The following is a 27,458-nucleotide window of genomic DNA, read 5'->3' on the forward strand; positions in this document are numbered from 1 at the left end:
ACCAAATGCAATGAATGTGCCACAATGAAGAAAGAGGTTGTTGATGTGGGAGAAGTGCAGGGAGTACATGGGAACCTCTTATATTTTTTAATGTAACATTCTTTGTGATCTGTGTATCTTTTTTAAAAAAGACAAATTTTTAAAATTTGCTTAAAAAATTTAGCACAAAAAGTAATGAAGTGGGGGATTTACAAACTTGGGACAACGCTGAAGTGCCAACATTTACCTAACAAAAGTCCCAGAAGAAAAGAGACAATAATTCTCTTTATTCAGTCCTTTTCTCTCAGCAAATCTTTCCTCTCATCTCCTTTGCCAGAAACGTACATTTCTCTTATAGGAACTTTATAGGAATCCCACTGGTTAGCTCAGCTTTTCTTTTTGCCTTTCTAGACATCAGTATCCTTAATAGCTTAAGCTCCCTATGTTTTTGTCACCTCTCTATATCCCTCATATATTGTATAAGATTCAAAAGTATAGAGAACAGTCCACTATAGCTAGTGTAAATAGAAGATATTTGGTGTACATTTCTGTGCGCGCTTGCATGTGATTAAGAGTAGTTTACAAAATCAGTAGGAGAGCTAAAGAAATTCTAGTTTGAATATTCAAAAATAATTCCCAGAGCTACTCTGCACTCATCAGAGAAGCTCTTGCCTCTTCTAAAATTGGAAAGTAGGGAAGCGGATGTGGCTCAAGCACTTGGGCTCCCATCTACCATATAGGAGGTCCAGGGTTTGATACCCACGGCCTCCTGGTGAAGGCAAGCTGGCCCCATGTGGAGTGCTGCCCTGTGCAGGAGTGCTGGCTCACTTGGAGAGCTGGCACAGCAATATGACACAACAAAAAGAGACACAGCAGACCATGGAGCTGAGGTGGTGCAAGAGAATGATTGCCTCGCTCCCATTCTGGAAGGTCCCAGGATCTGTTCCCGGAGCTGCCTAATGAGAATACAAGCAGACACATGGAAGAACACACAGCAAATGTACACAGAGAGCAGACAATGGAGGGAGGAGGGAGAAATAAATCTTTAAAAAAAAAAAAATTGGAAAGATGCAACAACTACCAACAAAAGAATCATATTGCACCTACTGTGATCCACATCATTAAAGTTAATGCCACTGCCTGTCGGTACTCACAAAGCTATTGGCTTCTTTAATACCACAGAAGTTCCACACCTCTCTGCTTGCCAAGAGAAACCTGCCTAATTGCTTACTTAACACCTTCCAACTTGTGCAAGTATTTTTAATTGAATAGACATAATTATATTTGAATCTTAGCTATAGTGGAATCTGGGGAATTTAACTTTTCGCTATCTGTAGCACATAGTGGAACACTACAGAGCAAGAGTTCCTCTTCTCTACCTCACTGTCTGATACAATGGAGATCTGCTAGGTTAGTTTAGCTGAAGAAAATAGAAATTTGAGGAGTCAGGAATCTAAGACATATATCTAAGGATAAAATTAGTACAAAACCAATAGTCAAAGAAGTACTATAAAAAAAAGGTTGAAAAGATCTTTGTAAAGAGCCTGAGGGCATAAAGCCATTAAAAAATAAACAGGTACATTTTTGTTATTAATAATACCATTTGTTCTGTTGTAAGGGTGTTTTGTTTTTGTGTTTTTTCCCTTTTGGTAAAATATGTATAACATAAAATTTACCATTTTAATCATTTTTAAGTATGTAGTTTGGTGGCATTGATTACATTTGAATTCTACCATCACTCCAAACAAACTGCACATTAAGCCATAACTCCCCATATTCCATCCTCTTCTACCCTATCCTCCATCCTTGTTGACCTCATGACTTCTAATCTGCTTTCTTCTCTTTGAAATTGCTTATGCTAGATATTTCATATAAGTGAAATCAGTTAATATTTGGCCTTTCTTGTCTGGCTTATTTCACTAAGCAAAATATTTTCTAGGTTCATCCATGTTGTAGCATACAGCAGATTTTCATTCCTTTTTATGGCCGAGTAGAAGTCCATTATGTATATATACCGTATCTTCTATTTTTTTTTTAAGGTACTTTTCCCCAAATGTCTAAAATTTCTGTTTTGAGTGCCTTAGGTTGTCATGTCTTCGTTGAAGAACTGTATCTCACAAGTGATGCTCATTTCTAGCATAGAAACATGAATTAAGTTCTTTATTTTTAAATTTCAGAGTATGACCATGTGGCAGAGAGAGCTGGTAAAGTAGAAGCTGAGGTTAAAAGGTTACACAATATCATCGTAGAAATCAATAACCATAAACTAAAGGCCCAACAAGACAAACTTGATAAAATAAATAATCAATTAGATGAATGTGCTTCTGCTATTACTAAAGCCCAAGTAGCAATCAAGACTGCAGACAGGTAGAGTATTCCTGCTACCCTATCCTGACTTTTCTATCCTCAGTTCCACAGATGTTGGAATTTAAGTTTAATGTGCCATTACATACATGTTTTATCTTGTTCAGCTTAATAAACCTATCATGTAATTATCTACTATAAGGTGAAACCTAGAATAAATATCACATGACCAAAAAGGCATGAATTGGGAAAGAGCAATTATATAACTCCTCAGTTGTAAGGGTATAGTAATCAGTTTTCTTTCTCTGGGTTAGGGAAGTAGGTGGTGATTTAGTTATTCTCCTGATGTCTTGATTTACTGAAGTTAAAGAGATGAGTGGGATCTCAGCAAAATTAATTATCTTGGTTAATGTTTAATTAGCTGCAACATTCCATTGTCCCAATCCAAAATGTGCTTTTTACCTGTTCATAGATCTTGTTTTAAAATTAATTTTTTATAGAGTTATTTGTGTTTTTAAAATAATAAAAGTATATACAGGATGTTTCAATTTTAAGATAAAGGATGTTTCAATTTTAAGATAAATTAAACAGCTGTTTCAACAAATTGATTGCATATCGACTTTCTGGTTATTATTTCAGTGCCTTTTGCTCAAAGATAAGTAGCTAATAAGCCATTTGTTTATCTCAGGAACAAAATTATTTCTACATATGTAATCAAGGACAAGTAATTTTACTACAGAGAAAATAAATGGTGGCTCCACCCTCACCCTTTGTTTTTGGAAGCACTTGTTGCCCTGAACTGAGGAGTATTTCTTCATGAGCATACAGATTTAAGAATCCCCAGTCTGACAAAATGCCAAGAAATATTATAGTTCAGTAGACAGTTTTTCTTCAAGTCTGAATTTCGATGATATTGGAAACTTACAGAAGATAGGAAGTTTAAGTACTGCAGTTTGATAAAATGCATAATTCATCCCATAAGTATATGTATAAACATGTAAAAATGATACAAGGTTGGTTTGGTAAATCATAAATAAAAATATCTGTGATGTAAAAAGGTGATGTTAAATGTCATGCAAAGTTCTTTGGTAGATTTACAGAAGCAAAATCCTATTACTACATTTTAATGTGTTGTTTTGCTTGTTTAGAAATCTTAAAAAAGCACAAGACTCTGTCTTTCGTACAGAGAAAGAAATAAAAGATAATGAGAAAGAAGTCAATGACTTAACAGGAGAACTAAAAAGTCTTGAGGAAAGAGCAACAGAGGTTGTGAATAATACAAATGCTGCAGAGGTAAAATTTGTATTGGAGAGGGAAAGGGATGGTATTTGAAGCAATATTAAGAGTTGCATGGAAGGTATTATTGTCTTGCATATAGTAAGCACTTAGTAGGTTAAAAGGTTGTAACCTTTTTAACTTGTTTGTACAATTAAAGTATCTATGTATTAAGAAATATTCTACCTTCCAGAAATGATCACTATTTAAATTTTTATATATCCAGTGTGACAATATTAAAAACTGATAAATCTGAATATAGAATATATGTAAGTACTCTATTATAATGTTGCTGTAAATCAAAAAAAATTATTAGCTTAAAATGGATAGGACATGGGAAGAGATTGCTAAGCCTTTTTTTATATTTGTAATATTAAAATACCTTCTCTTTGGGAAGATCATATTTGTAGCAGTTCCTCTTGGTTTACAGGAATCCTTACCAGAGATCCAGAAAGAACATCGTAATCTACTTCAAGAACTAAAAGTAATTCAAGAAAATGAACATGCTCTTCAAAAAGATGCACTTAGTATTAAGTTGAAACTTGAACAGATAGATGGTCACATTGCTGAACATAATTCCAAAATAAAATATTGGCAAAAAGAGGTAAGATTGTTACCATTTAAATTTATTTAAAATCTATCCTTTATGGAAAAAGAAAAAGGTTTTTTAGGGTTTTTTTAGACATGTTGTGATTATCCATTCCATGATAGAATCACTTATCAGGTTTATGGGGATATAATGAACAATATATATTAAAAATATACATAAAATGTGGATAATGCTTAGAACTAGTTGACTACATTTTCCCCCGGGGATCTGAAGCTTTAACAGGCTACATAAACACTTTGGAAAGCTTACAGGTGTCTTTCTTAAAGTCCTTTGGAAAATAACTGATATATAAATTAGCCATAACTCGTTGGTTTATATTATTTTAGTAAATATGTAATTTGTCATATTTTTTAAACAATGCCTTTCTCTAATCCTCATCTAAAATTAACTTTTAGATTTCAAAAATATCACTGCATCCCATAGAAGATAATCCTGTTGAAGAGGTCTCCGTTTTAAGCCCAGAGGATCTTGAAGCAATCAAGAATCCAGATTCTATAACAAATCAAATTGCACTTTTGGAAGCCCAGTGTCATGAAATGAAACCAAACCTTGGTGCCATTGCAGAGTATAAAAAGAAGGTATGAAATGTGTACTAGAATACAATACATATATACTACTATTATATATCTCATATAGTCAGAAATTCCCTTTAGTTTTTAGTCTATAAATTGTTACCTTTTATTTAATTACTTACATTCACACTAATTGGGCATCTCATCTCAAATTTTTAACTGGATGGCTTTCTCATGATAATCTTTTCATAGGAAGAATTATACTTGCAACGGGTGGCAGAATTGGACAAAATTACTTATGAAAGAGATAATTTTAGACAGACATATGAAGATCTTCGAAAACAAAGGCTTAATGAATTTATGGCAGGTTTTTATGTAATAACAAATAAATTAAAGGAAAATTACCAAATGCTGACTTTGGGAGGTGATGCTGAACTGGAGCTTGTCGACAGCTTGGATCCTTTCTCTGAAGGAATCATGTTCAGGTTTGTAATTATAAACATACTGTGTTTTGCATCCTAATGTTAACATATCTACCTATTCTCTAAACTCTTCGTATTCCTTAGGGATAGTTGTGATTAAGTGCGTTTTTGTTTTAATTGAACATCATGAGTGAAAAAATGAAATGGGAAAGGGGGAAAATTAGCAAGAAACACTTAGCCTGCTGTCTGAACCGTAAAATTTTGGCACATTTATCTGTGTTATCTTCCAGTGACATTTTTATAAAATAACCAAAAAAAAATTTAGGTTTGTGGAAAGCCAATTAGAAGACATTCCAAGGAGGAACCTTGGTAAATATCAGTTACAGAAAACAAATCTTGAAATCTTAGCAATAGTTTTGCAAATAATTTGACCAAAAGAGATTTTCTTCGATTATTTCAGTGTTCGACCACCTAAGAAAAGTTGGAAGAAGATCTTCAACCTTTCAGGAGGAGAGAAAACTCTTAGTTCGTTAGCTTTAGTATTTGCTCTTCACCACTACAAACCCACTCCCCTTTACTTCATGGATGAGATTGATGCAGCCCTCGATTTTAAAAATGTGTCTATTGTTGCATTTTATATATACGTAAGTAATCACTCAGTGGTTTGCTTTCTCAATTTTACGGTCCCTTAACTTACACATGAAATTCTTTGACTTATTCCTCACTTTGGGGCTTTTCTTATTCTCTAGTCCTGTGATCACAAAATGGATTAGGTCCTTTATCTGAACCAAGTATTTCCATTTCGGGGAGGTAAAATAGAACTTGATGATGCAAATTAGTAGCAGATCAGAGTTCAAATCCTAGCTCTGTCCTGGATATTTTCCACTAGGCAACTCTGCTTCCAAAAACATTTAAATTCCTATCAGAGCCCAGTACTGTTTGATGAATTATCCATTCCTTCATTTCTGTTCATGTTGGTATGTGGATATATTGTTGAATTTACTGCCCCCAAAAATAAGAAAGTGAAAGCGTGGATGTTTATTATAATGTAATGTTTCTTATTATTTCATTCTAGGAACAAACAAAAAATGCCCAGTTCATCATAATTTCTCTTCGAAATAATATGTTTGAGATTTCAGATAGACTTATTGGAATTTACAAGACATATAACATAACAAAAAGTGTTGCAGTAAACCCAAAAGAAATTGCATCTAAAGGACTTTGCTAAACTTGATTATACTGAAGATTCCTGAGACTAAACCGGCATGGTTTTGGTGTATTACTTTCTATATTTGTAAAGGAATGTATAATACATATTCTAACCTGTATCACAAAATTGGTTTGAATTTTATACTGTTAATTTAAGACGTGATAAGTCTAATAAAGTATTCTCCATACCTGCTTCTAGGAGATTGTGGGACTTTTGACAGTTTTTTAAGTGGCAGACAGTGTCAAAAATAAGATGCTGATTTCTTAGTCCCAAATTGCTACCAGCAGAGCTAAAAAAAAGACATTGGTTGATACTCAAAATTCTAAACCGGATCGTGTGATCAAGGTTCAGCTGACCCCCGTGGACATAAGTCATTCTAAACTGAAGGGACAAGAATTTAAATCTTAAATGCTTTTCTAAAATTTGACTTTTTAAAAACTGACTTGCAAGAGAGCCAACAAAAATAGTATCTGAACATAACTAAAGTTTCCAAAAGTAATTTTGATGATTATACAACAAAATGAACCCTATCATAAATGATGGACTACACAGTCAATAGTACAATTATAAAAATGTTCTTTTATTGAATTGTAACATGTACCATACTAATGCAAGGTGTTAATAATAGGGTGGTATATAGGAAATTTTTCTATATTTTATGCATGATATTTCTGTAAACCTACAGAAATACCTACCCTATCTAATTCAGTTTCTAGACATTTATTCTGAGGAATTAAAACTGAGTTACCCCATTTAGTGTAGCACTGTTTAACTACTAAATCGGCCAGTTCATATCAACATAGCCATTAAAATTGTAAAAATGTAAATGTATGGACTTAAATAAAGCAAAGTCTGAAACTTAAGTATGCTCAATTGTTTTAAGTCAAGGTTGTATATAGGAAAACTAGGATATGTTATACAATGTATAAATAAATGGAATTTAGTACTTTGACTACATTTTGATAACCAGTGGTACAGTAGCTCGGGGGTTTATAGTTCATAATACCATAAAACTCATGAAAATGCCAAACTATCACTCCTGAGTTTGAATGTCTTATTAAGCCACTCTCAATACTGATGAGATACAAAACTGAGTTTATTAAAATATATTTTTTGTTACACATAAAATTTAGAAATACTGTTAAGATTATATACTAAAAAGCATAAAAATCTCATCTTCCTGGTAAGAAGATAAAACCATGTATAAAGAATAATCTACTTTACACACTTGATATGATGTAATCTTATATATACTAAATAAAATTCATCAAAAATTGTCTAAACTAGCAAGTGATAAAACAGTAAGCCTAAAATGGTGTTAACAGGCATTTACTTCAGTTTTTAGCTATAAATCTTAAATATAGATTGGGAACTATTTTAATAAAATTAATCTTAATGAAGTCCTTTAAAGTCAGTATGAACTCTGGAAACTACACTGGTTTTGTTCTTCCTACATTATAGCAACATGACCTTTGAGAAGTTATTTCTGTGCCCATGTCTCATCAATAAAATGAGTGTGTTTGGTACCCATTTTAGAACTGAGAATAAGTGCCTAATATGTAATGGCCAATATTTCAGTGCTCTATACTCTTTACATTTACTCAAAAGTGCATGGCACGTCTGTGGTATGGCTAATTTTTAAGTCAGTCAATCAGTCAGGGTGTTTTAAGGTGGCTGTATTAATTCCATTTGGAACCAGAAGCAGACTACATCTAGCACACAACTATTATGGGGAGAATAGTGTTTAGCTATTAAGACAAAGATAATAAAATAGAAACTTCAGTTAAGACTTGTTCTTAGAAGATAAGCCATAAGATTGTTTTTAGAACCAGTTCCCTGGTTATATATAGCAATACTGAACATAACTTGTATGTACTCTGTAGGGCCAAGAGCACTACTCTGGTATGGAAAATCTTTAAATTAGGTAAGGTTCAGAAATGTGATCTAAGAGTAACAGCCCATTTGATTTCTGGAAAGCAAATGATACTGTATTTACCCATTGCATGGGTGCTAGCCCAAAAGTCCTACTATAAGCCTCAAAACTTCAGTCACTGTTAAGGGGACTAAATCAAAAGAATTTGACTTAATAGGTAGGCTCTTTCATAGTTCATTTGGTCACCAAAGTCTAGTAAGAATGTAGTATGTCACCAACATAATTCTGTAAATATCTAGGAACTGATAAATGTACATACTAAAACACTAAGTCAAATACAATCTCAAACTTAAGCAAATCAGAGTATGATAGGTATTTGAATATGGTTCCTTAATACTTAGATTATCCAAAAAAGCAATAGCTTTTTTTGGGGGAATGAATGATTCAAGTCAATCATGAACAATTTTTTAGGGCTCTTAAATCTAAAACATATTAAATATGTAGATCAGAACTGTGTGATCAAACAGATCCAAATATTGGTGCCAGAATGTTTAAATATCACTGTATAGCAAGTCAACTATCGAGTTAATAAAAATGGGATAATGTATTTATACTAAAAAATCATGAAGTTCTAGTTTTTATTTTTCTAATGAAGACTTAATTTCAATCATGTTTCAGACAGAATCATTTCTTTGACACATTTTTACCCAAGTACAAAAAGTATAACATTTCTATGTATTTGTTGCAACTAATAAAGTTTAATTTGCTATTTGTTATATTTATCCATACTACCCCTATTCTTTATTTGGCAGAGGTTAGTCTCTGCTGCACAGAATAAGCTTATTTAAGCAGATTTCTATTTTCAATGAGAAACTATTTTCCACATGAATTCCTTCAGCAAATATAAAGTGTGACATAGTATATCCTTTAAAGTATCCAAATTGTTAGATAAAATTTGGTAAACAGATAGAGACACTTCAGAAAAACATAGTGAAGTGATTTCATTTAGGAAGGTTATTATATGTTGGTTAAAAAAGAGTATCAACATCAGTATCACTGAAATTAGTGTAACTACAACAATGTTTAAAATTTTAAAAAATTCAACTTCTTTTTCATCTTTATCAGGCCAGGAACATGTAACCCTTTTTGAGGAAATTTTCATTTCAGGAATGAGAATTTTCTTAATTTGTCCAATTTCTGTTCTGCACCATTCTTCTTTCAATATTTGGCTTACACGAGGATAAATTTCAACAGGTTGGGCCTCAGGAAGTGGTCTTTGTTTCAAAATCTGCACACGTTGACGGACATCATCAACTTTTTCGAGAAATTTAAGTGGAGACTCTTCTTGCAAAGATGTGATCAATGTCACTAATTCAAGGTGCTGCTCTCTTATTTCTTTCATTCTTTCAATTTGCGGAGCATATTCTTGATTAATCAGATTTCCAACATCAGAGAGGGCAGTTAGGAAAATTTTTTTCTTCTGTTCTAATGTATCACTAAGCTCTTTAAAATAACGGAGAACAACTTCCTTATCACCTTGGACCATTTTCTCAGAATGAGATTTTTGTTCTTCTAGTTTTTCAATAAGACGAGTAAGATCTGTGCAGTGTGTGTCAGTTAACTGTTCAAGCAATTTTTGGGGCATGTCCTTTTCTTTCAGATAGGCACTCTGAAGGTCATCTATAGGATGACCATGATGTTGACCTATAGTAAGGCAATGACCACACACTAATTTTTTATCTAGCAGACAATAAACATTTAACGGTTGCCTATAATGTTCAGGGCAGGTGGCAATATCTGGATGATCTTCTTGCTGGTACTTTTCAATAATAGCCCTTAAAGCAAAATTGACAGGTAAAGATTCAATACCAGTTGGAGCAATTTCAATTATACTTCTGCAGTTTGGGCACTTCAGTGGAATTCGTAAAGGTCTCCATATATAAAAGTTACTAGATGCCTGAAGAACGTTTTCCAAACAACTTCTACAAAATGTATGAGAACATGGTAGTACACGAGGATCTTCAAAAATACTGTAACAAATGGGACATGTTAACTCATCCTCAAAATTCTGCATTTCCTGTTAAGAAAAAAAAAGTATTTTAAATATACATATAACAAAGACACCTGCACATATTAAAGTTCTAAAAATTAGCCCCCAAACCACTAATATACTGTGACTGTCATTAAAGAGGGCAGTAAAGCTATTTACTAAGGTAAAATTGAAGCTTTTTAAGTAAATTCCTAATATAAAATATAATAGTGAATGATAATCTTTAAGAGCTTATCCCTTTAGGTCAAAAATCTTCCTACACAAAACAATTCCAATTAATTTATAATAAACACAGTTATTTAAATTTGTTTCTATGTAATAAAATTCAAAGTGTTCGTTTGGAAACTGCTTAATTCTGTGCAACTTTTTACATTCTAAGATACTAAAATAAACTACACATAAGAAAATGCAAGATTCAATATTTCTATTAAGAAACAGCTTTACAAATTAGGCTAAGCAAAATTATGTTCTTTAATTCAAAAGGAGGAAACATGCTCCAGGTTGGCTCAGCTCATGCTTTCTAAAGAAAGTTATTAAATTTCTCTAGTAAACATTACTATTAATGTCTTAGCTTCTTGAACTGGAATACTAGTGTGCTTAAGGCCCAGGCCAACATGGCATAATTGTTTAAAGCAAGAGTTTTAACTTGAAGTTCTAGAAAAGAAAAAAGTTTTGCTAGTCCTTGCAAAGTCTTAGTTTTCTACACCAAATTGTTTTGTTGTTGTTGTTTTTTGAGGTACTGGGGGCTGGGAATTGAACCCAGGACCTTGTATGTGGGTAGCCAACACTCAACTACTGAGCCACATCGGATTCCCTGAGTTGGTTTTCTCATTTGTTTTGCTTGTTGTTTCTTCAGGAGGTACCCGAAACTGAACCTGGGACCTCCCATGTAGGAGGCAGGAGCTCAACTACTTGAGCCACATCCACTCCCCCACTAACTACACTTTTAATAAACAAATTATCTCTTTAGAACTTTTTTAATTCTTGACTCCGTTGTCTTCACTGTGTCCCAAACTAAACTCTTAATCATCCTTCAAGCCTTAATTTGAACTTGACTGCTCCGTGCATTAGTTTAGGTCTTGTTCCCCTTCCAAAAACAGCGAGTATACAGCCCAAAACTGTCCAAAACAACTCTCTGTGGTTCTGGATATCCGGGAAATAATGTGCAGCATCCAGGGACAAGAAGGAGGATGTAGGGAGCCACCCGCTGTGAGACCTATTTACAGCCTCCCACAACATAGCAGATCTCACAACATGGCGGAGTTCACAAATCTGCCCTGTCATTTCCTTATTCTTCCTCCCTGCTTCTTTGTTCTCCCCTTCCCGCTGCAACTCAGGTGACCACAGCAATACGCATGCGCAAGGCGCGAAACTGCAGACCCGGCACAAACTTTCAGCCAATCCCCTCCTTGGACGTCTGCCACCCGCAAAACCAGCCTATCACCTATGTACACGTTCCCTTCCCTCTCTATATATCCCTGTGTTTTACCCCCAATAAACGAGGCTTGATCAGAATCCTGTCCTGCCTCCATTCTTCGTGTCTCTTGTCCCCGTTCCTGTGTCGTCTGCTTTGTTTCTAGATCCCCGAGCTTGGTTGGACAGGAGACGTCCTGTCGTATTGGCCTGGCCCGTGGGCAGGTCCGGGTCAGGAGGAAAAGACAGAAATCCTGGTGAGAAACTATAACTTGTGCCACCAGGGCACCTGGCACCCATTTCCTACCCTCGAGGCAAGCAGCTTCAAGTTGGTCTGGTCCCTAACTGGCGGGCTACTGCAGATGAGGAGGGCCACCCCAACAACAGTGCAGGACATAGGATGGTACTATACAGCTTTTGGCCTCCTAGACAGAGGATCAATAAGGAAATACATAACTTGAATAATCTGATAAATGACTAGACCTAACAGATATATAGAGAGCTATGCACTGCAAAACAGCAAAATATATTCTCAAGTGCTCATAGGTCATTTGCCAGGATAGACCACATGTTGGGCCACAAAACAGATCTTAATAAATTTTAAAAAGACTGAAATTATACAAAGCTCTTTCTCTGATCATAATGGAATGACGTTGGAAATGAATAGCAGGCAGAGAAACTGAAAAATTCACAAATACATAGAGGTTAAACACACTCTTAATCAGTGGTTTAAAATAGAAATTACAAGAGAAATCAGTAAATATCTCAAGAAGAATGAAAATGAGAACATATCAAAACACACACAACATAGAACAAGAATACTGAAAGAGAAATTTATAGCCCTAAACACTACATTAAAAAGGAAGAAAGATATAAATTAAAGGCCTAACTACATACCTGGAAGAATTTTTTTAAAAAAAGAGCAAACTAATCTCAAAGGAGGCAAAAGGAAAGAAAGAATGAAGACTAGAGAAGAAATAAATGAACTTGAAAACAAGAACAAGGAAGAAAAAAAGAGAATCAACAAAACCAAAAGTTGTTCTTTGAGATCAACAAAACTGACAATGCCTTAGCTAGACTGCCCAAAAATAGAGGATGCAAATAAATAAAATCAGAAGTGAAAGGGAAGACATTACTAATGACCCCATAGAAATAAAAAAGATAAGATACCATGAACAAATGTTCACCAACAAACTACACAATTTAGATGAATTGAACAATTTCCTAGAAGCACAAAATCCACCTACACTGACTCTAAAAGACTTCAATAAAACAATCACAAGTAAAGAAATTGAATCAGTCATCTAAAACCTCCCAACAAAGCAAAGCCCAGGACAAGATGGCTTCACAGGTGAATTCTATCAATCATTCCAAGAATACCAAACCTGCTCAAACTCTTCCAAAAAATTAAAGGGGAAATACTATCTAACTCATTCTATGAAGTCAGCATCACCCTAATACCAAAGCCAGATAAAGATACAAGAGGGACCAGGTGTAGCTCAGTGGCTGAGTGCCTGCTTCCCATATCCAAGGTCCCAGACTCAATCCCCAGTACCTCCTTTAAAAAAAACAACAATAAAATAATTTACAGACCAATCTCTCTAATGAATATAGATGCAAAAATCCTCAACAAAACACTTGCAACTTGAATCCAACAGCACATTAAAATAATTACACACCATGATCAAGCAGGTTTTATCTCAGGTATGCAAGGGTGGTTCAACACAAGAAAATCAAATAATGTAATACACCACATGAACCAATTGAAGGGAACAAAACACAAGGTCATCTCTATTGATGCAGAACATCCAGTATCCTTTCTTGATTAAAAAACACTTCAAAAGACATGAATAGAAGGAAAATTTCTCAACCTGATAAAGGGTATAAAAGAAAAGCCAACAGCTAACATCATACTCAATGGTGAAAGACTAAAAGCTTTCCCACTAAGATCAGGAGCAAGACAAGGATGCCCACCATCACCACAGTCATTCAACACTGTGCTAGAAGTTCTAGCTAAAGCAATTAGGCAAGAAAAAGAAAAGGCATCCAAATCATAAAGGAAGAAGTAAAACTTTCACTATTTGCAGCTGACATGATCCTATACCTAGAATGTCCAAAAAATCCACAACAAAGCTGCTAGAGCTAATAAAAAGATTGAGGAGAGTGGCAGGTACAAGATTAACATGCAAAATTTCAGAAGTGTTTCTATATACTAATAATGAGCAATCAGAGGAGGAAATCAAGGGGATTAAAAAAATTCATTTTTAATAGCAACGAAAAGAATCAAATATTTAGGAATAAATTTAACCAAGGAGGTAAAGGACCTGCATTCAAAGAACTATGAAACACTGCCAAAAGGTATCAAAGAAGACCTAAATAATTGGAAGGTCATTCCAAGTTCGTGGATTAGAAAACTAAATATTTTTAAGATGTCACTTCTACCCAAACTGATTTACAGATTTAATGCATTCTCAATCAGATTATCAGCAGCCTTTTTTGCAGCAATGGAAAATCCAATTATCAAACTTATTTGGAAGAGTAAGGGCCCCTGAATAGCCAAAAATCATCTTGAAAAAGAAGAATGAAGCTGGAGGACTCACATTTCCTGACTTTAAAGAACATTACAAAGCTACAGTGGTAAAAACAACATGGTACTGACATAAACATAGACATATTGACCAATGGAATCAAACAGAGTTCAGAAATAAACCCTTACATCTACGGTCAATTGAATTTTTTTTAAAGGTTTATTTATTTCTCTCCCCTTCCCTCCCCCCCAGTTGTCTACTCTGTGTCCATTCCCTGTGTTCTTCTGTGACCGCTTCTATCCTTATCAGCAGCACGAGGAATCTGTGTTTCTTTTTGCATCCTCTTGTGTCAGCTCTCCGTGTGTGCAGTGCCATTCTTGGGCAGGCTGCACTTTCTTTTGCGCTGGGCACCTCTCCTTACGGGGCACACCCCTTGCGCATGGGATTCTTCCGGCCCTCCTTGCGCGCATCAGCATTGCACATGGGCCAGCTCCACATGGGTCAAGGAAGCCCATGGCTTGAACCACGGACTTCCCATGTGGTAGGTGGATGCCCTATCCATTGGCCAAGTCCACTTCCCTCAACTGATTTTTGACAAGGCTGCCAAGACCACCCCAAATGAAAGAGAGCAGTCTCTTCAACAAACAGTGCTGGGAGAACTGGATATCCATATCCAAAAAAATGAAATAGGACCCCTATCTCACTCCCTACACAAGAATCAACTCAAAATGGATCAAGGACCTAAATGTAAGGGCCAAGACCATAAAACTCCTAGAAGAAAATGTAGGAAAGCATCTTCAAGATTTGTGGTAGGAAGTGGTTTCTTAGACTTTACACTCAGAGCACAAGCAACAAAAGAAAAAATAGATAAATGGGACCTCCTCAAAAATGAATACTTTGTGCTTCAAAATTCATTATCAAGAAGGTGAAAAGGCAGCCTAATCAATGGAGAAAATATTTGGAAGCCGCATATTCAATAACAATTTAATATCCATTACATATAAAGAGATCCTACAACTCAATGATAAAAAAGACAAAAAGCCCAATTTAAAAATGGGCAAAAGAGGGAGCAGATGTGGCTCAAGCCATTGAGCACCTGCCTCCCATACGGGAGGCCCCAGGTTCAGTTCCCAGGGCCTCCTGAAAGAACAAAAACAAACAACAAGCAAAACAAATGATAAAACCAACTCAGGGAAGCTGATGTACCTCAGTGGTTGAGTGCCAGTTTCCCACATACAAGGTCCAGGTTCAATTCCTGGCCCCTGGTACCGCAAAAAAAATAAAAATATATAAATAAAGGCAAAAGACTTGAATAGTTATTTTTCCAAAAATCTATTTGGAAAATGACTAAAAAGCTCATGAAAAGGGAAGCGGCTGTGGCTCAATCAGTTGGGCTCCCATCTACCATATGGGAGGCCCTGGGTTCGCGTCCCGGGGCTTCCTTATGAATGCAGGGTCACCCACAAGCACCGCAGAGTGCCACCCCACCCACAAGCGCTGTGGAGAGCCACCAGTCCGCAAACGCCGTGAAGAGCCAACTCAGCAAGGTGACGCAACAACAACAAAAAGCACGTGAAAAGATGTGCAACATCACTAGCTGTTAGGGAAATGCAAATCAATCAAAACTACAATGAGATATCATTGCACACCTATTAGAATGGCCGATATTAAAAAGAAACTACAAGTGTTGAAGAGGTTATAGAGAAATAGGAACACTTATTCACTATTGGTAAGAATACAGAATGGTACAGCCACTGTGGAAAAGAGTTTGACAGTTCCTCAGGAAGCTAAGTATAGAACTACCATATGATACAGCAATCCCGCTACTAGGTACACACTCAGAAGAACTGAAAGCAGGGACACAGACATTTGTACACCAAAGTTCATAGCGGCATTATTCACAATTGCCAAAAGATGGAAACAACCCAAGCATCCATCAACTGATGAATAAACAAAATGTAGTCTATCTATATGATGAACTATTATTTACCTGTAAGAAGAAGGGAAATAAAGTTGATTGTAAATGTTTGGAAATGGATAGAGATGATGGGAGCACATCATATTGAGTATAATTAACGGTGCTGATATATGGGTGTGATTGTGGTTGATAGGGAAAGTTTCAAGGTTATATTTGTCACTAGTAGGAAAGTAGATAATGAAACATAGCACTGTATAGCACAGTGAATCCTGTTATGGATGATGCATGCAGTCAATAGTACAAATATAAGAATTCTCTTCCTTGAATTACAACAAATGTACATTAATATTAAAAGGTGTTAATAATAGGGGAGTATATTGGTAAAAACACACCTGAAGCCAACTATGGACTGTTTTGAATAGTAATATATTAATTTTTCCATCCATTGTTTAAAAAAAAATTAAGCTAAATGAAAAAAACCAGACACAAAGTACTACACATTGTTTGAATCCATTTATATAAAATATAAATAAATTTATAAAGATGGAATTAGATTAGCAATTATGTACAGGAGGGAAATATAGAGGGTTTGAGAGGTGACTGCTAAGGGGTAGGGATTTTCTGGAGTCATGAAAATGCTCTAAAATTGATTATGGTGATGACTGCACAGCTCTAACTCTGTGATTATACCAAAAGCCACTGAATATACACTTTGGATAGACTGTACGGTATGTGAATATATATCTCAAATTGCTTTTTTAACATAAAAGAAGCTTCTTATTTTCTTCTATTTCTACTGTAGAGAGAATAGCAAGAATTCACACCAGGATAACAGTGTAACAAAGTCCAGGACAACTGTGCAGAATCCTAGAAACAAGTTAGGAAGGAAGGAAGGGAGGGAGGGAAGGAGGAGAGAAAGACCGTCTTAGAAGCATCCAAGCAGAATAAAAGTAGGTTACCTAGAAAAGAAAAAGAAAATAATGGTCTCAGATTCTCCTCTAAGATATTGTAATTTCCAAAGATGTTCACAACAGTAATTTACCATATATGCCCTTCTGTAAAGTGACTTTGTTTCTACCCTCTAATCAAAAGGTGGAATCAGTTCCAAAAAAAAATGTGAGCATACCATGTGACCATTTTGATCAATAAGATGCTCTATAAGTGATGCTATGCCAGTTCTGGATATAACCCTTTATTATGTAAGTCCAGGCATCTCTGCTGGAGAGAGAGGACTAGTAGAGGAGCACTAAGTTGCCCAACTGTGAGTAAAGAAAAGATCTTGGACATCCAGGTAGCCAAGCTTTAGGATGCCTTCAGCCCAAGCCACTATCTGACTATGAGTACGTGAAACCCAAGCAAGAACTACCCTAGCAGAACTCAGACAATCAAATTCTGAGAAATAATAGTTTTACACCACTAAGTAGTGGGGTTGTTTGTTACAAAGCAACACAGCAACAGAGATCCAGAATATTTCTAAAGCGACAAGGAATGCTAAAGGACAATGAAACAATGTGGTATAGGGTATGGCAGGAAAAGGATATGGCCTAGGAATTCTGTATCCAGCCAAGATGTAATTTATTCATGTGAAACAATAAAAATACTCTTAGCAAAATCTATTAAGGAAAAGTATATATATATAGGCCAGAGCTGAGGCCAGGCACTTTTGTTACAAAGCAAAAAGAACTATAAAATGAAGATTCAACTAAAAAGTTTTAAAAAAGACAAAAAAGAACCATAAATCTAAGAAAAACAAGAAAATAATTAAAGATAAGTGAAAAAAATCAAGAATTAAAAACAGAAAAGCACTAAAAGTGATAAATCCAAGAGTTGATTCTTTAGCTAGCTATGATAGGCGCCTCAAAGATGGCCCCCAATGATCCCTACCCTCCTGGTATTCATGCCCTTTTGTAATCCCCTCCCCTTGAGTATGGGCTGAATGAACCTACTGACTTACTTCCAACAAGCAGCATACAGTGGAGTGATAAGATATCACTTCCAAGATTTGGTTAGAAAAGATCACAGTTTCCATTTGCGGTGGTCCGGCTCTCTCTCCCTCTGTCTTAGATTACTCACTGGGCGAAGCAAGCTACTATTACGTCAGCAAACCTATGGAGAAGTACACATTCTGTGGCAAGGAACTAATGCTTTTAGTCTAACAGCCCACAAGGAACTGAAGCCTGCCAACAACTTCATAAGCCTGGAAGTAGAAATGTCAGGCCTAATGAAGTACAATGATGACTGCAGCCTCATGAGGTACTCTGGGACAGAGGCACTCAGCTAACCTGCACCTAGATTTCCGACCCACAGAAACTAATATTTGTTGTTTTAAAGCTGCTAAAGATTCAGGATAATTTATGACACAGAAATAGACAAATACACTATCTTAATCAAGTGGAAAAAAGAAGAAACAGCAAATAGAAAGTTACCACTGGTAAAAGGAAATAAACCAAAGATAGAAAATGCCAAAATTATACAGAATACCTTGCATAACTATAGGCTAATATACTTCAAAACATACAGAAAATGAATTATTCTCTAAATTAGTTCAAATTACCAGAACTAACCCCAGCAGGTAAAACAAGACATGCGAAAGTTTTACAAATTGGAAAAGTACTACTCTGAAAAACAATGGGGGAACAGGGAGAAAGCTTCTCCAGCGAATTCTTTCAAAATGTTCAAGGAAGACTTTCAGATATAATTTCAACTGTTTCAGAATACAAGGATGGAATACAAGATTGCAAACTGCTTTGAAGACAATATAATGCGATTTCAAACCCAACAATGACCATACAAACTAAAAATAGCCTAATGTTAAAAAATAAAATAAAATAAAATGGATACTGATCCTAAATGCAATATTAGCAAAAACAAATTTAGGAGTACATTGAAAGTACCAAATAAGGTTCTTTCCAGAAATGAATAAAAATATTAACATAATTCACTCAATTACCAATGGGAAAAAAAAACAGTACAATCACATTTCTTTAAAATTTCCAAATTCAGTAATTTTTAAAATGCACGTTTTAAAAAAATACTTTTTTTAGCCATTCAATTGCCAAGAATTAAAAGTTACACTATATAGTACTGATTGAGGGTGTGATGGTTTGAAACTGTATGTACCCCAGAAAAGTATGTTCTTAAAGTTAATCCATTCCTGTGGGTGTGGAATGGATTGCAAGTAGGATCTTTTGGTGAGTAGGACCTTAAGATGTGACCCACCTTGTTCAGGGTGGATCTTAATCCTCTTACTGGTGTCCTTTGTAAGACTACAAAACTCAGACAAAAAGAGGGAAAGTCATAGAAGCAAGAAAGTGAAAGGAATCAAACATGGAGGAGAAAGGAGACACCAGCAAACGCCACCATGTATGTGCCATGCCACATGACAGAGGAGTCCAGGATCCACACCCCATCTTCAGGAAGAAGATTTGGGCGTTGGACTTGGCCCAGTGGTTAGAGCGTCCGTCTACCACCTGGGAGGTCCGCAGTTCAAGCCCTGGGCCTCCTTGACCCGTGTGGAGCTGGCCCATGCGCAGCGCTAATGCGCGCAAGGAGTGCCCTGCCACGCAGGGGTGTCCCCCACGTGCAAGGAGTGCACCCCGTAAAGAGAGCCGCCCAGCGCGAAAGAAAGTGCAGCCTGCCCAGGAATGGTGCCACGCACATGGAGAGCTGACATGGCAAGATGATACAACAAAAAGAAACAGATTCCCGTGCCACTGACAACAACAGAACCGGACAAAGAAGATGCAGCAAATAGACAGAGAGAACAAACAACCAGGGTGGGGGGGGGGGGGGGAGAAATAAATAAATAAATCTTTAAAAAAATAAAAAAGATGTGGACATTTCCACACCCTCAGAACTGTAAGCTTGTAAGCTAATAAATTCCCATTGTTAAAAGCCAACCCCATTTTATGGTATCTGCTTTGTGAACAGCTTAGCAAACTAGAACACAGGGGGATGGCAGGCAATTTCATACACTGTTTCTATCCAATATGTATACAGTTACTATATATATATATATAAAATACAGCAGTTGCTCAATAAGTAATTTTGACTATTTCATTATTCATCACTTCTCTATGCACAATTTCAACTTTTTCTCTAATATCCATACTTAGAAATAGAAGCATCAGGCTAAGGGTATAAGCATTTAAACCTCAGTGTCCTCCAAAAAGGGTATACCAACTTATATTACACACACCCATTTTTTCATGCTGTTACCATTTTTCTTTTTGAGGAGAGAACTTCACTCTTGTTTAACTTTTATTTCCCTGTCATTAATAGTTCCTCTTTTCTGGAGTGGTGCCTTTTTTTCTTCTTTTACTACTTTATAGGTCTTTATATATTCTAGCTATTATTATTAATCCCTTTATCTGCAATTTCCATATTGTGTGCCACTTGCCTTTAACTGTTTTGTACAGATAACTTTCCTATAATCAAAGGTTTTTTTTCATGGTTTATGCATTTTAATTAAGGCTACTACGACACTTTATTATAAACATAGCCTCATATTTTCTTTTAGTACTTTAACAGTTTTGTTCTGTATCTCTATCTCCATCTTTAATCTGGAAGTTGCTTTTGTTTTTGGTAAAGTAGAGCTCTAACTTAATTTTTTTTTTTAAGATTTATTTATTTTTATTTATTTCTCTCCCCGTCCCTCCTGGTTGTCTGCTCTCTGTGTCCATTCGCTGTGTGTTCTTCTGCGTCTGCTTGTATTCTCATCAGGTAGCACTGGGGATCTGTGTCTCTTTTTGTTGCATCATCTTGCTATGTCAGCTCTCTGTGTGTGTGGCACCACTCCTGGGTGGGCTGTGGTTTCGCATGGGGCAGCTCTTCTTGCACAGGGGCCACTCCTTGCGTGGGGGGTACCCTTATGTGGGGGCATCCCTGCATGGGCCAGCACTCCTTGCATGCATCAGCACTGCGCATGGGCCAGCTCACCACACAAGACAGGAAGCCCTGGGTATCTAACCCTTGGACCTCCTGTATGGTAGGCAGATGCTCTATCTGTTGAGCCACATCCACTTCCCGAGATCTAACTTAAATATCTTCCCCAAAATACAGCCAAATGTCTCCAAACTATTTATCAAGTAGTCCAATCTTCGCTCAGATTTAAAAGGCCATTGTTATTATGCACTAAATTTGAGTAATACCTTGGTCTGTTTCATTGCTCTCTCTATTCTTTATAGTACCACCACCTTTTAGCTATAATATAATGTTTTGGTATCTGGTAGGGCTAGAGTTCTATACCCCAGAAAGATATGTTATTCATTTTAATCTATTCCTGTGGGTGTGAACTCATTGTAAATAGGACCTTTTGATGAGGTTACTTCTGTTAAGGTGTGGCTCAACTGAATTAGATTGGGTCTTAATCCTATTACTGGAGGCCTTATAGAGAAGGCCACAGAGAAAGCAGCAGTGGAGAGCAGGCAGAAGCTGAAGTCAACTGAACCAGGAAGAAAAAGAAGACGCTGCCATGTGCATTGCCATAGGACTGAAATGCCAAGGAAGCCCAAAAATTGCTGGTGAGCCAGAAGGTACTGACCCCAGGAGGAAGCAATCCTTCTAGCCTTTGAAACCTTGAGCCAATAATTCCTGTTGTTAAGACAACCCATTTTATGGTATTCATTTTATCGGCCAAGAAATCAATTTGTAGTATTTTTATGCTATTAAAAAGCAAAAAGTTAAAAATAAAAGTAGCCCACAGAATATATGTTTTCATCCAGTAATAAAAGCCCAAATAAATATTTGTAACTTATTTCAAGATTCCCTACTTCCCTTTTAAAAGTCACCAAGAAATTTGAGCATAAAAATCTTTTCAGAAAGAAATCTGAGGCTAAATCACCTATTTATAAATTATTTCACTAATTTCTGATGTCTAAGCCTCAAAAACACACATCTGAATTTCCAAATTTTTTTAAGGAATCCTTTCTCCAGAAGGCTGATCTCCTATGGATTCTCCATATTATCTGGCACATAAAGTCCTAAATAGCATAAACTATGGATGGGCGAGCATTGACAACAGATGATAGAGAATTAAGAAGTATCAAAGCGGAAGCGGATGTGACTCACCTGATAGAGCATCTGCCTACCACATGGGCCCGTGTGATGAGCTAACCCACGTGCAGTGCTGATGCACACAAGGAGTGCCGTGCCACGCAGGGGTGTCCCCCGCGTAGGGGAGCCCCACACACAAGGAGTGCGCCCCGTAAGGAGAGCCACCCAGTGCGAAAAAAGCGCAGCCTGTCCAGGAATGGCGCTGCACACACGGAGAGATGACACAGAAGATGACACAACGAAAAGAGACACAGATTCCCGATGCCGCTGACAAGAATACAAACAAGCACAGAAGAAAACAGCGAATGGACACAGACAGCAGACAACTGGGGTGGGGGGGGAGAAATAAATAATATTTTTTTTAAAAAAAGTATCAAAGATATCATTATCATTCTTCTGTTAAAGCTATTTTTAAGTTTTAGTTCACTAACACTTTCCTTTCATCTCTAAATATGAGTGTTTATGAAACATTCATTACCTTTCACATCCTCTGAAGAGAAATTATATTTATCACCTAGTTAGATGACTTGCCTCAGGACTCAGTGAGTCAGCTATATGTTTGGGAAAATTCAGGAGGTGCCACCACCCAGATTAGGGCTCACATCTTATTGGCCTTAACCGATAAAGAGAAACACATTTCACTCAATTCAAGACTTAAGTAGTACTACAATTGTACCATCTATGTACATACATAAGACATCTTACAAATACAAAAAAAAAAATAATGAAGGATCACCATAACATTTTCAAGTTAAAAGAAAAAAGTCGTATGGTCATATCTGGTTTGAACTCTGCCCATTTGTACTATTTTCCTTTGCTTTAACAACCTCAGTTCCCACGAACTTTTTAGTTTGTGAAACTACAGTGTAACTTAAGTAGGAACTGATGTGAAAAATTGAGGCTTTATTTGTTTTTTTTTATATTTCACAGATTGAAAATATATTTGATGGAAAACATTAGCATAATGTATGTGTATGGTGATGTCAAAGCCAATATTTTCTAAAATCAAAATTTCACCTTGCCAGATTAAATGGTGGCACATTTCTTCAAAACATTACTATCTGATGATTAAAAAAGAATACAGTAGATCAGTAATGTACAGACATTATGAAAAATATGCAGTTATTTGAAGTAATAAATGTAATCTGCAAATCCATATATAAAAATCATTTGTGTGTATTTAAGATGTTCACATCCTTTTAAAATTCTCAGAGGAGTTAACAGTGACTACCTGTAAGCAATAGATCAGACAAGAGAGTTGTTTACTATTCACTTCATGCTCCTTCTACATGGTTTGAATTTTATATACCACCAGCATATACTATACATATTTTTTTTATTTTAAAAGTTCACCTGTTTAAATTATACATTTAGTAAAAAGGCACTGGAAATTTCTTACCTACTTTATCGATCTCCAAGCTTTGGGAATGAATATATCTTATCTTGTCCAACTTATACTGAATCTTTTATTCTTATCCTAAAATAAAAATAATTTTATCTTTAATGATTTAGATTTACTTGCTCAAAAAACACATTCGATACGATGCCATATGAGTAGTTATTGTTTTTGAGTATTTAATGTTTACCTATACCTCGTATTTTCAGACTAGTGACAGTTGTTGGAGCAGCAGTAGAGGTATCACTTGTACCCTGAAAATCCTGTGGCCAAATATAAATTGTCACAAAGGACATTTTTTAAAGCGTCAATGACCTTATGAGCTCTTGAGAATATTAACCAATAATGGTGATGACGGAATAAACAGGCGAGGTCATTTTGGAGGCCTTAAAATGAGCTGGAAAGTTAAGAACCATCTACCCAAGCAAAAAGATTTTGCCAGCTCAAAGCTAATATTAATTACATTTTTCTCATATACACATTTGTTCACATCTCAGTTCTGCCATCTGGACCGTGGGTCAGTTTCAGCTAACGCCTCTCAAAAACTGAGGTCACCGATCAGTAAAATGGGCATAATTATTATACCTTCCTGTAAGGATCTCACCCAAAGCCACGCAAAATGGCAGTACCTTTCCATCCCCCGCAGGTTTACAACAGTTTGTCTCCAGCCTCCCTCCTGAAGAGCCTCCGCCGCCTCGGCTCCCTCCCGCCCCGCACTCCCGCGACCGAGCCGAGCAGCTCCGCGGCGTCCCGCTCCGCTCACCCCGCGCGAACGGCTGCTCCGCCGCAGACACGCTACTCCGTCCCCGCGCGGGATAAAGGCGCTGCCCCAACTCCCACCCCTGGACGACAGCGATGGGGGACTCGAGGCTTCGCCATCAAGCCCCCACGACTCTCCGCCAAACACAGGCAGGATCCCAGCCTGAGCTACAGGGCAAGAACAGAAACGGGGCTGTCTTCTTGACTGGAGAGAAGGTCCGCACACTCACCGCGGCGAGCGGGGAGGCCCGGCAACTCCAAGAAAGAAACGCAGCTCCGCAAGCCGCCGGCGGAGGAGAGAGCCAACCGGCGCCCCCGCCCTCCTCCGCTCGGAAAGACTTCAGGTGCCCAGACCCGGCGGGGCCTCGCGGAGGCTGGGGACGCAGGCGCAGTGTCCGGGAGATATTCAATTGAGCAAATCCGCCAATGGCAAAGGGAGCGGGTCGCTGTTCGAAAGTAAACCGGCCGCCGCGCCAGTCGAAGCTGAGGTGAGGTCGGGAAGGCTGCCGGATTGCCTCGCGACTAGTCAGCGCTTGCGCACTAGGCGCGGGCTGCCAGTCGCTCCTCGGGAAGCGCGTCGGGCAGTGAGGGCTTTCGGCAATCTTGGTTCACGGGCTGGGATCGCGCGTAGGGGAGCGGGAAAGCGCGAGTGGCCTCGGGAAAGGCGGGGCCAGCGCCTAAATCCGGGCGGCAAACGGTTTCTGAAAGAAATATTCACGGGACTATTTTTTAACGTTAAGCCAGGCTGTTTACCTTCCTATTCTAGACTTTAAAGCCTACTCTTACGTCACAGGTCCCCACCCTTCCGAGGATACACGCACACCAACACTGCCCACCTTGAACAAATTCCATCCTCTTTGGGGCTGGAGTTTCCTTTCGTGTACAGATTCTGGAGGTGAGTTTGTACCAGAAAACTTGGCTGGACGTAAGAGGGGGCTTCTAATAACTTGGAACTCTCGTCGTTAAAGCGCGCTAACTCTGAGACCTAGTAGGAGCCTTAGTGATCATTTGGAACGAAGTCCCTCAATCTCTTCCTGCTTTTCCATCCCCATTTTTCCACTTCGTGAAATTTATGCCAAGTGATGACAGCTGTTGCCCAGAATTCCTGATTTTCAATTCAACGCTTTTACCAAGTTCTTTTTCTAAAAACTTCCCAACACCCTGGAATCAGAAAACATGCAGTTCAGCAGTCCTTTTCCTTTTTTTCTTGAGAAATTTTATCCAGCTAAAGCTCGAGACATACTCTTGTCTTATCACAAATTCCCTGTGATATCTGGAAAATGCTTATTAAAATTTCTTGACTTAAGCAGCTTTGAAAATTCTAAAACAAATTGAGCTGGTTTTCTATTAATCTAATTTTACAAGTTTATTCTTTGCACTTAGGTCCCTGAAGGATACTAAGACCATCTCAGTTTTGCTTACAGGAATAAGATAATGTCTCAGAGCAAAACCAGAGAGAATGGAATAAATCTGTAACTTTTTCCCAGACAGAAAGTTTGATATCCTTGAGCGGTTGTCTGAGAAAGGAGCTGTGAAGGCTCTACTACTCTTGCATAACTATGTCTAAACTGTGGTTTATTAGCCCCTGAAATCAAGGGCAAATTGGTTGTGCTTAATACAACACAAGACTGAGAAATTGCACATATTCTCCTCAGAAGCCCCCAGACATCACTTGTTTTTCCTCTCCCCTACCCCATTCCTTTCACCTATAAAAACCCTAGTTCCCATTCTAACTTTGAACTGGATTTGGGAAGATTCCCCCTGTTCCTTGCTCATGCACTCACAATAAATCACCTTCATAATAAAAGAAATATTTGTCCTTTGTAGCACAGGCTCAGGCAGGCCTGTCTGTTGGAAAAAGCCATCCTTATGGTAACAACTTTACTTAAAAGTCATCTTATTTTCTGCTGTGTTAAATAAAACTGTATGGACGTTGTTTTACTGTGTATTGTGAGTACATTTACTGCATATTGTGTTTTTTTAAACTTTTTTATTAAGGTTTTATGACACTCAATGCTTTATTTTATTTTATTTTTTATTTATTTTTGTCTTTATTTTTTTAATGTTACATTCAAAAAATATGAGGTCCCCATATACCCCCCACCCCCCATTTACTGTGTATTTTGAGCCACCCCATGGCTCCCTTATCTGTTTGCTCATTGTCTGCTCATTGTTTTTTCTCATTGCTTTTGCTCTATGTTGTTTGTCTTCTTTAGGAGGCACCAGGAACAGAACCCAGAACCTCCTTGTGGGAGGCGGGAGCTCAACCACTTGAGCCACATCCACTCCCCTCTCTGATAGCATTTTTACTTGCTCTCAAAACATTATATTGTGAGGTGGCAATGTTGGCCCAGGCAGACATTGAACTTGTGAGTACATCAAACTGAGATTCTCTGTTATGGGAGGATGGCAAAGTAGAAAGCTCCAGTACTCAGTCCTTCTACCAAAATAACTATTAAGCAGTCAGGAACTATCTGAAACAACTATTTTGAAATTTCAGAGGCTACAAGAACACTACAGCATTCAGGTAAGAGTGGGAGGAAGAGGCTGATAAATTACAGTAAAGAACAGTAAATAACTCCATGTGATGGCTACTGATGCCCATCCCCATTCTCTTAGCAGGCTTCTGTGGAGCTTAGTCCCATGCTAGCTCACTGGTGACAAAAAGGAAGATAAATATCCTCTTCCCCAAAACTGAGGTTGGCATGACCAATCAATGATCATGGCTTTTGATTAGCAAATTCAGATCACTAGGGGCCTGGTTCTAATTGTAGCCACCGTTTCAAACTAAAAGGACAAAGGAGGTGGCAGTGATTGTTTCAATCCAGCCCAGACAGTGGTGCTGGTGATAGAGACTTACAGATACTGTGCTTCCTCGGGACTGCAGGGAACAGTATGTGAAGGATTGCATTTGCTGAGCAGTCAAGGAAAGCTCAGGTTGGGGAGCCATCAGAGAAGATCTTGGCACCCTTCCTGATTCCCCTCCTCAGGCCACTTGGGAGCCAGTTGCCCTGTTTGTGGTTCCCTAAGCCTGCTTTGGCTGGGAAACACTGACTTAGGAAAGTCCTCTCAGTTGTGTCCTCCTCCTAGAATTTGCCCTCCAGGCAAAAGCAGCTTGAGACAATGAAAGGAGTGTTAAAAAAAAAAAAGTATAG

At 37.4% G+C, this 27,458-nt stretch overlaps 2 protein-coding genes and 1 long non-coding RNA gene across 7 annotated transcripts in view; 2 read left to right on the forward strand and 1 right to left on the reverse strand.

The window, feature by feature from the left end:
* Positions 1-7,175, forward strand: part of SMC4 (structural maintenance of chromosomes 4) — a 39,853-nt gene extending 32,678 nt beyond the window's left edge. For both annotated transcript variants that reach the window (XM_004462291.5, XM_023589910.3), the window contains exons 18-24: positions 2,157-2,346; positions 3,432-3,576; positions 3,989-4,162; positions 4,564-4,746; positions 4,933-5,165; positions 5,563-5,746; positions 6,178-7,175. In XM_004462291.5, the coding sequence (XP_004462348.1) occupies positions 2,157-2,346; positions 3,432-3,576; positions 3,989-4,162; positions 4,564-4,746; positions 4,933-5,165; positions 5,563-5,746; positions 6,178-6,330 (1,262 nt within the window). In that variant the 3' untranslated portion in view covers positions 6,331-7,175. The remainder of the gene's footprint in view (positions 1-2,156; positions 2,347-3,431; positions 3,577-3,988; positions 4,163-4,563; positions 4,747-4,932; positions 5,166-5,562; positions 5,747-6,177) is intronic.
* TRIM59 (tripartite motif containing 59) lies at positions 6,872-24,788 on the reverse strand. Of its 4 annotated transcripts, none has more exons than XM_004462286.3 (3): positions 24,534-24,788; positions 23,548-23,625; positions 6,872-10,262 (listed from the first exon to the last, which is right to left on the reverse strand). In XM_004462286.3, the coding sequence occupies exon 3, from the start codon at positions 10,257-10,259 to the stop codon at positions 9,048-9,050; it is 1,212 nt and encodes a 403-aa protein (XP_004462343.1). In that variant the 5' UTR covers positions 10,260-10,262; positions 23,548-23,625; positions 24,534-24,788; the 3' UTR covers positions 6,872-9,047. The 4 variants fall into 4 exon arrangements, with proteins under 4 accessions (XP_004462343.1, XP_012382140.1, XP_004462345.1 ...); XM_012526686.3 differs by having other exon boundaries at positions 23,552-23,625; positions 24,534-24,766; XM_004462288.4 differs by having other exon boundaries at positions 24,308-24,761.
* LOC131278196 (uncharacterized) lies at positions 24,253-26,686 on the forward strand. The gene is made up of 2 exons (XR_009185458.1): positions 24,253-24,791; positions 25,097-26,686. It is a non-coding gene; the product is annotated as an uncharacterized lncRNA (long non-coding RNA).
* The last annotated feature ends 772 nt before the right edge of the window (positions 26,687-27,458 follow it).

The sequence above is a fragment of the Dasypus novemcinctus genome, chromosome 4 (genome assembly GCF_030445035.2).
Source record: "Dasypus novemcinctus isolate mDasNov1 chromosome 4, mDasNov1.1.hap2, whole genome shotgun sequence".
NCBI classification, from domain to species: domain Eukaryota; kingdom Metazoa; phylum Chordata; class Mammalia; order Cingulata; family Dasypodidae; genus Dasypus; species Dasypus novemcinctus.